This window comes from Siphateles boraxobius, unplaced genomic scaffold, assembly GCF_051911475.1.
Source record: "Siphateles boraxobius isolate OS27281-9 unplaced genomic scaffold, OSU_SipBor_1 19, whole genome shotgun sequence".
Lineage (NCBI taxonomy): Eukaryota > Metazoa > Chordata > Actinopteri > Cypriniformes > Leuciscidae > Siphateles > Siphateles boraxobius.
In genome coordinates this window covers 30,127,899-30,139,498 of record NW_027508799.1, presented here as the reverse complement: position 1 = coordinate 30,139,498, position 11,600 = coordinate 30,127,899, and the positions used below count along the sequence as shown (strand labels likewise).

The following is an 11,600-nucleotide window of genomic DNA, read 5'->3' as shown; positions in this document are numbered from 1 at the left end:
TGCCTAAAAAGTATCGAACTCAATGCCCCATTGTTGATCAACATGTGAAGCAACCAACCACAGTTTAGTTTGTTTTAAAATGCCGTTTAGCGAAGGGTTTATCTGAAATGTTCAAACCAAAATAATAGACCGTTGTCTTTCATGGCCCAGGGAAAGAAGGCTGCATTTGAAGGAGCCTTCGAATTGGGACATCCTTTGTCGCGCCATGGTGACGCAATCGGCCTTTGAATAATACAGCGTCTGAATTGGGACACAGCAATTTTCTTTACACACAGTATGAGTTGAAGTCTGACACATTTTCCCACCCCCTTTTGATTGATAGGATAAATTGACCCTTATCAATGGCTGTTTTTAAACAAAATAATTTCTTTTATTGGCCTATACATTGGTGCATTCTTATTTGTTCCCATGTTTACTTTTTCATGCACAAAGCTGAACCTTGGCATGGCAACAAGTTAAACCAGTTGAACTACAGGAATTGCACTATAAGCTCACAGACAAACTTAAATGTTGTTTATCCAAAGGCGCAGGTTTACATTCAGCCTCTGCTTATATTGAATAAGTCTCATTAAGTTTTTGGGATTTAAGGAACTTTGTAATTGAACAAATCGCCTATAAGAAACTGTGAGAAGGACCATGTGGTGCAGGGTTCAAAGAAAGATTTGATGTTCTCAAATAGATCGTCTTAGCATAAAACACCGGAAACCATGCCAAATGAGGAGGAACAGCTGTATTAAAAAGATCCCTTTAACAAGTGACAACATTTTCACTCGAGTTTAATGATTATGTGGAGACAGAGACAGTGACAAATTGGCCACTAAGGGGTTCAGTATCAGCTTTATTGAGAAAACAGAACAGAATAAGAGATAGAGAGACAGTGTGAGTGCATTCTCCAGGGAGCGCATTGATCTGGCAGTTCACTTGGTTTGTATTTTTCCCATTTACAGTGCGAGGGTCCGACCCGTGACCCGCCAGAGTCCATCCTGAATACCGTGGAAGAATAAATAAATAAATTAGACTGGATGGTTTAAGAACATGTTTGGGAAGAAAGTGAGCGGATGCTCACTGAAAACAAATACGGAAACATTGAACCAATGTATACATTGATTATTAAACAGGCACATAGAGAAACAGGTAAGCCACGTGAGCATGTGTGGATGGTAAGCCTAGCTGTTCTGTAGTGTGAAAATTAGCTAAGTTAGCTAAATATGATAAAACCTCAGTCTGGGAATGTCCTCAGCTGGATGCATCAATCATAAATCAAGCAAATCATGTTTGTTTTTTTATTTCTAAAAATGCAAGTTGCATGCAATGAGAGTGTGCTGTACTACATGTAATAGAGTGACAGTTTGAAAGGCACTGTGCCTGCTAATGTGGGCGCTAATGCATGTATTAGTGTGGCTGACGTGTGGGCGCTAATGAGGCTGTACCGTGTTTGTTGTTACAGAACAAATGAAATAAGCAGTTTTGAAAAACTGTGAAACCATTCAGGCTCACTTTGTTTTCTGAGCTGATCATTCAAAAAAGAAGTTCAGACTTGAGGATTCATTTCCTGCTCTGGCGAAGAGGTTAGATGAGATATGAACAGGCTTTCTATGAACAACTAGACAAAGGGTTTTTGTGTCTTTTGTGAAGGATAATACGCTAAATTTATCTACTCGAATCTCTTGCATGTCAATCTGAGTTTTTGTCCTAACCAGCCAATCAGTTACCATAGTTACTAGATGACAAGAAATGAGTTTTGTAATTATGACTTTGACAAATCCATGAACGGTTTTACTGTTTTCTGCATGATGAGGAAGCTTAGGATAAGATTTAGAGTGAGAAAGGAACAGCAGCAGAAATAGAGTGAATTGAGAGGGGAAAAAGAGAAGTTGATAACGTAGCTTGGTTTTGTCAGATTTTTTTCTTTTCCTTTGCTTTTTTTGCCACGTTTTACACACTGCATCACTAAGAGGCTGCCACAAGTGTGTGTGTGTGTGTGTGTGTGTGTGTGTGTGTGTGGTCTTCATTAAAGACCCTGCTCTAAAGGACTTAAAATCCTGCTCACTTATTCAGCCCAAATAAACCCAGGACTTTTCCTAAAAAGTAGAGGGATGTTGGGAGAGAGAAAGCTGAAAGAAGCCTTTTATCCGTTACCTTTGCCAGCCAGAGTCAAGATTTGGTACAAAAACATTGAGATAAAGCACTTGGACACACCCACTCGTGGCCATCTCGCACATAAATAAGCATTTTTTATCATTTTTGTGCAGCGTCTAAGCAAATCATGGTCATAAAAGACAGCTTGCTAAATTAAAGGGTGTTCCTTTAACCTTCTCAAATTGAGAAAGACATTTAAATCATCTAATGGATGGAACAGATTTGCCTGCATTCTCTCTCTCTCTCTCTCTCTCTCTCTCTCTCTCTCTCTCTCTCTCTCTCTCTCTCTCTCTCTCTCTCAAACTGTGTGAAACTCCCATGAGAACAGCTCAGAAAACAAAGTCCTGCCCGTTTCCGTACACCCGACCCGTCACAAAACAACCAGCGAGGTATCCCAGCAACTGTGTTCTGTATATGAGGCAAGAAGAAATATGAACAAATTATAACAATTAAACCTCTAGCGCTAAGCTGATTTCCTTTCCTGGAAACAAAATTCTTTCTCATCTCTATTTCACACTGTAATTCAAATAATATTATAGCGTGCTGCTCGCAGCAACCTTTTCCATTATAAACAAATACAAAATAAAACAAAACACCCAAAATCCTTACATTTACCAAAGACCAACCAAGGGAGGAGAGGTTGTGGGAACAGTGTGCTTGAAGCCAACTCACAGTGACCCCTGACCTCCCGACTGCTACAGATGCTCCCTGACTGACCCAGTGGGCGGAGCCCCTGCTGGTCACTCACAAATGGACATCCCCCTTCAAAAAGGCATCATTCAATGCCTCTTTTTTTGTCATTCTTATTTTAGCGTGCATCTTCAAATATGCACCATATAAATACACGCACACAAAGGCCGTCTGAGTATGGGAGAAAAGAGAGGGAACTTCCAAAGGGAACACGAAATTAGAAGTGGGGAACTGAAGCCTGATTGTATCTCAAGTCTTATTATTAGTCTAGCCGCTCCTTTCTGTGAAGCTTCGATAATGGCGATGTTTGGCAGAGTATATTAATAGATAAACCAGTTGAGCTGGTACATCTCAGAATATGTCATATTGCTTTTGATGTTTGGGAACAGGAGCCTTTACACTGATAATGTAAAATTCAATAGGCAAATACATCAGGACTTCAGTTTCAAAAGACCACTTTAGAGTGGTCCACTTTACGCAGCTCCTTGGTTGTTTCGAAATAATGCAACCATCCCAGCGGATTTAAATACAATTTTACATTTAGGTGCTTGGTTGATTCCCCCGCCTGTGTCTTTCAGCCATGGCCATTCTCCCATTGATCAACCTCGTTGAACGAGCTCGGAACGTGTGCGCAACTGCGTATCTGTGTTTACTGCAGCTTTAGGTAGCTGGGAATGGAGTAGTTGAACATAAGAAAGTCCAGTTTGTAGAGTTGGTAGAGTTGGCTTTGCTGCTGGGAGCTGATATTGTTGAAAAACATGGCCGCCATTTGGTCGGTGGTACGGGTGGATTTGGCGTACGAAGGGAAGCGCAATGATTCGCCCACCCCTGCCAGTTTGAGCACGTAGTTGGCGTCCTCCTCCAGAGTCTCGTACTTGCCCACCAGGTCGTAGTGGATGTGGCAGGGGTGGCAGAGCGAGTAGACTGTCTGCCAGTGTTCGTTGAGCGGAGCTTCTCTATGAGTGACCGGGTCCACCAGGTACTCGGCAAACTCCTGGAACTTGACGTCGGCACCGCTCTGCAGCGCCTCGGCCGTGGCGTTCTTGCGGTACCGGCGCAGAATCTTTGTCCCGTAGCGTTTGTGGAACGAGGTGTTGTAGCGGAGCGTGAACTTGTTGCGGTAGGCCGACACCAACCGCTCGAAGGGCTCGCGCACAAAGAGGAACTTGAGGTAGTTCTTGAGCCGGTGGTTGATATCGGGGATGCTATACTGGTTGAGGGTCTTGAGGTTGGAGGGGATGTGGGCCTCGTTGGACGGAATCTCCATTGGGTCGCTGTACTTGCCCCGACTGCTCAGCACCATCATGACCCGCTTCCAGTTGGTGCAGGCCACCTTGGGCACGTAGCAGTAGATGAGCGCGTGCTCCTCGTCCACCACTAGGTGCTTAAGGTCGCTGGGGGTCAGGACGCGGCGCTTGCGGCTGGACGCACTGTGGGCACGACATGTGTCCACCGCCTGATCCCGCCGGGCCTGATGCAACACCGCTGCCGCTGAGAACTCGGCCTGAGAAAGAGAAGAAGAAGAGGGTGAAACAGTAGCTCAAACAGTAGAGAATAGCACTAGCAACACCAAGGTCATTGGTTTGATTCCCAAGGAAGGCATGAACTGATAAAATGTAGACCTTCAATGCAATGTAAGACGCTTTGGATAAAAGCACTTGTTAATTGCAATGGGAATAAAAAATTAACACTCATTTCCCACGTGCCATTTAAAGCCCTGTGAAGACCATAAATCAGCAGACTGCCATAAGAAGGAAAGTTTGGCACCAGACAATATCATTAAAATCTTAGCTTAAATCCTCTACAGCAGGGGCACTTAATTCTGCTCCTGGAGATCTTCCACCCTGCACACTTTAGTTTTAACCCGTGAAAGCTGTAATACTTTTTTTTAATGTTATTTTCTTACTTTTTTCATTTCAAATATTAGCTGTTTATTTAGAGTAACTTTGTGGGAAGGTAGATATGTGTGAGAAAAATATTAAAACATCACTTGTTGTTTTCTAAAAACAAAAATATTTTGTCACTGTACTGAAGCTAAAGAAAATTATTAAAATATTATGTGGAGACTATTTACTTTGTGCTATTTTGATTTCTTTCTTTTTAAAACTATGGCTGTCGATAAAATAATTGTGAATTTTTACCTCTTTATAACAATGCTAAATGCTAAACAGTAAAATTATTTTAAAATGTCAATTTTAAATTAACTTATTTGATACAAGATACCTCATATAGCACTGGATTTTATGCAGATAAAACAATGTACTGCGAAACTCAGTTTGGGGGGGAAAAAAGCATCCATGATGGTGGACAAAGGTGAGACAAGTATTAAATATGCTTTTCAAAAGAGTTTATTTGAATTAAGACTTAATATTTGCACATGATATGTATTTTTATACTTTGTGTTATTAGCTTAGCAACTTGCTAACTTCATATTCTATTGCAGTCAGGCGTATGTTGCATCCCGCAAGCTGTGCCATTTTGGGGTGTGTATCCTATTTAAGAGTTCTCCTAAAAGCCTGAACTTCTTCCACCCTATAACAAAAGCAGTGAACAAACACCATCTCACCACATCAAACAAACCCAAGACTTGTGAAAGGTTCTGCTGAAGGCATGAGGCAGTGAAAGTGGAATCTTGCTGAGCTGTGTTGACCCTTCCCTCAATCTGCTCAATAGGGTTCAAAAGTTAAAGGTCAGTCTTACAGGTCAGTGGTGAATTTAAGACTACCAATAGAAATGAAATGTTGTGCTATTAAAATTCTATTTCTCTCTCTCTCTCTTACTCTATCTATCTATCTATCTATCTGTCTATCTGTCTATCTGTCTATCTGTCTATCTGTCTGTCTGTCTGTCTGTCTGTCTGTCTAACATTGTATTGAAAGGAGCATCATCTGCTAAACTTACTTTTAGGAAAAAAAAGTCTCCCGAAGCATGTTTCTAATGATGAGGGTGAGTAATTAATTTTATATGGACTATTCCTGTTTGAGATGTTCTTTAGCAGTTAAAGTAAATATCTCTAGCTCTATTTTCACTAGGTTTCATCAACTTTCTTCTGCATGTTGGATGCAATTTAACATTTAAAAAGGGAACAGCACTGTTCATTCCTCCAAAATCATTATTCCAACCTACAGCCACCCACATACTCACTCTCTCTCACACACTCTCTCTCTCTCACACAGTCTCTCTCTCTCACACAGTCTCTCTCTCTCACACAGTCTCTCTCTCTCTCTCTCTCTCTCTCTCTCTCTCTCTCTCTCTCTCTCTCTCTCTCTCTCTCTCTCTCTCTCTCGTTTATACACACCCACTCTCATTCGTTTGAGCGCTCTGTTTCAGTGGAATTTCCCCAGAGTTTTGTGTACAGTATTTAAGACTGTTTCAAAGATTCCCAGAATAAAGCACCATGCATAGCCTTATCAGCATATAAATTCATATGGAAACCAAAACTATGTCTTTGCATAAGTTCAGGTTGTGCACACTTTTATTCTGAGTTCACTCAAAAATTAAGATTCTGTCATGTAATTTCAAACCTGTATGACTTTCTCCTGCAATTTTTCATCTACGTAAAAAATATTATTGATTAGATTTATTGTACTTTCATTGAGCTTTTTGTCATTTTTGAAGCTTGACAGCACCCGTCTCAGCCAACTTTCACTGTATGGAAAAGAGCAGCGTGAACAATTCACCGAACCCAAAAAAAGGTGACAAGCAAACTCTACAAGCTATTCATTCATCGACCTCAAACATGCATTAACATTTGTAGCCTAAGGTTAGCCACTTTACATCTCTCACCTCTCAGTCTAACATTAACCTGGATATATATGTGCTGTTATTGGGCGCATATCCAAGTGTTTGTGTGGAAAGCTAAATTAGTCCTGCGTTTACTGCATGACGTTTAAAATAGCTATTATTATCATAAATGTGTTACTAGTCGACTAATGGCTTCAATGAATGACTACCAGTTGACTAGGACAATCTTTGGTCAGGGGCAGCCCTAGGTTTTTGCATGAACTATTTCATTACATTTTTATAGAAGTTATCCATTTTATTTGGGTGTGTTAGAAATGTGTGTTTACCAGTTTATGGGCGCCAGGCAGTGTTTCCATGTCTTCTGTCTAATGAAAGAATTAATTACAATGAATAATGAAATGAATTCTCTCTTACACACTCAGTAGCTCAATTAAATTGCTAAAACTCTACACGGAGTCAGTAGCAGGCGAGTGTCTGGCAGAGCCGTTTCGAAACGCTGAGAGCTTTTTTTGGGAATCGCAGTCCCTTCATACATATATAGCTAATGATATAGTGTCCACTCCAGTTCCTGCAGACACGTCAGGACTTTGGTAATAGAAAACCTTGATATAAAAGCTTGAGCTGGTTTTCCTGCCATGATGCCATCGGCCCTGAACTCCATTATGCAGGGGTATAGATAGGAGAAATGGGGTCATAGAGGTATAAAAAAAAAAAGGAGATGGAGAGCGGTAAATGTGAGGGAAATTAAGGTTCGGTGACTCCTGGTTTAGCCACTTTTTTCTTTCCCAGAAAAACCTCTGCAGCTATTTTGCGGTCCATTTTCTACAAGCCTGTTTTCTGCTTTCTTCTCCTCTTTCTCTGCTCTGTAACACACAATCGACCATGGCATCTCCACATCCGTACATCCACAGGGCCGGTTCAAAGCACAGACTGTTTGTGATCGTGAGCGGTGTGTTGAGAGGTCTAACAACAGTTACACATATCATTGACCAACACTACATTCACTGAGTCAGTGTTTGGGACTAACAGTTACATTTGCTAACATCCTACAGGAGCATCTATGGATAAATAACTCAAGCCCCTTTTCTATTGTCACGTATCATAATGTATTATACATTATAATACATGTGTATGTATTATAATAAATAAAAAAATGAATTAAAATAAGATAACAGAATGAAGAAGATATTGCTATCTAATTTTTTTTAATGTTCAAATAAATTTTGTAATCATGTATAAAAAAATGATTGCTTAAATTTTGTGCATCGAAAATATAAATATTTTTTACAGATTTATTTTTCAAAATGATTATTTTTTTATTAATTATTTTCAATTATATAGGTATTTATTATATAACATTTTAATTTTATAGCAGCAATATTGTGCTTATAAATTCAAGGTTATAAAGGTCGAATTTGTTTCATATTGATTAATTTGATCATAATTTATTACAAATATTCTTTTATTTTTGTATTATGCTAAATAAATATATATACATTTGAACTAAAATATATTTGTATAAATATACATTTTAAATGTAAGTATGTATATATATATATATATATATATATATATATATATATATATATAGATAGACACTCACCAAAAATAACATATTGATTGACCACTTGTAAACAGAACCAGTTTTAGCCCAGTATCCTAACTGAGACTATACCTTTCACAGGTTTTGTTATCTATTCTTGCCTTTCTTTCTCCTGTGCTCACACAGATCCAGCATCAATCTTTTACACACACTTTCACCTCGTTATCACAGAGCAGACAAGGATGCTAAGATATATGGGCTCTCTCTCGCCATGTCTCTCTTTGTTTCTCTCTGCCTCTCAGTATCTCTCTCTCTCAGACACAAACACACGTTCACATGGTGCTTCTGTCAGTGTGTAGACGCCCTGAGCTCATTTATTCCCAGCACACCAACACAGCTAGCTGCTCTCCACTGCAATTAGATAGCTGGAATGCATTCACATTACAATAATCTCAGAATGACACACACACACACACACACACACACACCTGCCTAAACCCTGGTAGAGGTTTGTGGGAAATAACATATTTGCATTCAGTAGGATGCATTACCAAAGGATCAGCATGCAGCAATTCAATTATTTATTAGGCGAATATGTTGAATAATGGGTTTAAAAACATATTTTTCCAAAAGTACCCCTAATTTATTTGTTGAACTTTAATGAGGAAAAAATTACCACGCTCAACTTTAATGAGATACAAATCCCGCAGTAAAACACAGCTGGCAGTAGCCTCTGGTAATTGTAACATTTTGTCAAGTCGATGCGCAACAACAGAGCGCTGAGAGCCGGTGTGTGCGAGTGTGTTTGAGGTACGTTTGTGTTCGTGTGCGCTATACATTGATGAGCTTTCATTTATCTGCACCACATTTAGACTCTCCTGAAAAAGAGAGCCCGCGAAACACCGTAAGAAGCAAAAATAAACAGCACCAGGAGCAGAGGATTAATAATCATATATTCAGAGCGTCTGTATGCCCACCAGAGAGAGCGGCAATATATGGGCCCTGTGGATTTTTAGAAAGTAAACTCTCTTCAAAATACTTTTCACACTCTAATTTACCTAATTTGTCAACAAATACTGTTCAGCCTGGGAAATAAATAGACCGAAAGGAGAATTCTGACATTTTTGTTATGCAAGTCATTATGATTTCCGTCAGAGTGTCAAATAATGGAAATTACTTTTTTTATTTTTATTCTTGCTTAGGCCAATTTCGTAGTTAACATGTTATGTAAACAAAAGTATGCATTAAATATTACATTTAAAATGAATTTGCCTATTACAATTTGAAATAAAAAACATTTTTTTTGTATATTTAATTTTTTAGTATATATAATAATATTTTAAGTTGTTATTTGTGTAAAAATGGTACAATTAATTTTCACATCATAAATGTTGAAATGTTTTATGATTCTGTTTTAATGTTTTTATTTTTAGATCATTATAGCTGATGATAAACATGATGGATTTTCATAATTCAACATTGAAAGTCTTCTTGAAAGTTTATTTTACTCTATTACTATTTTGTCTACTATTTTGTGCTAATGTCTTTTTATTTTTTATATATATTTATAGTTGCATTTGTAGCAATTATAGTAAAGAAACCAGTTGAGAAACCAACATTTTATTTGTTTATCTATTTGTTTATTTTATTTGTTGTTGAAAGTTGAAATGTGTTAGATTGCATAAAAATCCTCCTGTGCCTGTAGTTGAAGAAACACTCACTGATGTCTCATTCAAAGTTTGCAGCTTATGCTTTTCAGGAGATTCATTCTCAGTCTCTCACAGTCATAAACAGGTTGTGATGTGACCCTGTGACTGCGGCGACCTCAGAAGCTTTTATAGAGGCTAGCTCTTATAAGCGTGAGATGAATTATTAAAGAAAGTCAAAGCCTTCCCTCCATCTGTCCCCGCACGGAGGTTTATCATCCATTTATATGAGCTGAGAGAGAGAGATTAGCACACTCAGAGGGACCAAGTTTATTTCAGTGAATAAATTTGATTTCCTTGCTGGAGAAGTCCACAATAAACAGTAAATAATTTTAAGAATTAGATTCAAATCAGCACTTCTGTACACATAAGATATACATTATCAGTTATATTATATTAATGTAAAATGTTATATGATATTTTAAAGAAATTTGTTACACTTTATTTTAGGTGCCCTTGTTATAGTGTGATTATACATTTAAGTACAGAGTAATATTAATATTAACAACATGTACGAGGGTGTGGGTTAGGAATAGGGTTTGATATGGGGTTAGTTGCATGTAATTATGTATAATTTACTGTTATTACTACAGTAAGTACATGTAGCCTAACATATTATGTTACAAGGACACTGTAAAAAATAAAGTTTTACCAAAAGTATGCTGTTCCAAACCTAGAAGAACATTAATTTGTCGAAGTCAACAATTATATAAGTTAAATATAAAAAAAATGTCCCGGATCTTCCAAGCTTTATAATGGCAGTGAATGGTTGTTTCTGTTTTGAAGTCCATAAAAGTGCATCTATCCATCATAAAATTGCTCCACACGGCTCCGGGGAGTCAATAAAGGCCTTCTGAAGCAAAGCGATGCGTTTGTGTAAGAAAAATATTAATATTTGAAACTTTATAAAGTAAAATAACTAGCTTCCGGCCAAACGAACATACGGATTCCACTTAAGTGTAAAGCGCAACGTATGCGAGTAATGCAACGTACTGCTGATATTTACGCTACACCATGACGCACTATACTTCTGATGGCATAAGTTGCGCTTTAGGTGTAACTGCGTATGTTCGTCTGGCCGGAAGCTAGAATTTTACTTTGTAACATGTAAAATATTAATATTTTTCTTACACAAACGCATCGCTTCGCTTCAGAAGGCCTTTATTGACTCCCCGGAGCCGTGTGGAGCAATTTTATGATGGATAGATGCACTTTTATGGACTTCAAAACAGAAACGACCATTCACTGCCATTATAAAGCTTGGAAGACCCAAGACATTTTTTAATATAACTCCAATTGTATTCGTCTGAAAGAATAATGTCATATACACCTAGGGTGACTTGAAAGTGAGTAAATCATGGGCTAATTTTAATTTTTGGGTGAACTATCCCTTTAATAGAATCTTATCGTCTTAATAATATCTAGCAGAATTCTGCCATTCCAACACAGACCCGCTGTTGCTGTGCCGATGATGATGACTCATGCCTGCTGCGCTGTGGTTGTGAGCGGCCAGCGAGTCCAGCTGAGCACTGCGCTAGTTGGAGTGTGTGCGTGTGTGTGTCTGTCTGTATTTGCTCAGTAAACACCAAACTGCATGCCAGCTCTCAGAGTCCTGCGCTGCGAGACAGTTAATACCTCTCTGTGCACTTTTTAGACATCGCATACACATATTCACACACACACACACGCAGTGCTTGATAAAGGTGTCCTTGTGAGTCTCTCCCCCTCACACTCCCAGCGTTGCCTGACTCACGCGCCGCTCGTCTTGACGGATCTCT

At 38.7% G+C, this 11,600-nt stretch overlaps 1 protein-coding gene across 4 annotated transcripts in view; it reads right to left on the bottom strand.

The window, feature by feature from the left end:
• Window positions 1–818: 818 nt before the first annotated feature.
• The window catches only part of chst11 (carbohydrate (chondroitin 4) sulfotransferase 11), a 41,028-nt gene continuing 30,246 nt past the window's right edge, over window positions 819–11,600 (bottom strand). For all 4 annotated transcript variants that reach the window (XM_077234936.1, XM_077234937.1, XM_077234938.1 and 1 more), the window contains one exon: window positions 819–4,333. In XM_077234936.1, coding sequence (XP_077091051.1) covers window positions 3,479–4,333 — 855 coding nt within the window. In that variant the 3' untranslated portion in view covers window positions 819–3,478. The remainder of the gene's footprint in view (window positions 4,334–11,600) is intronic.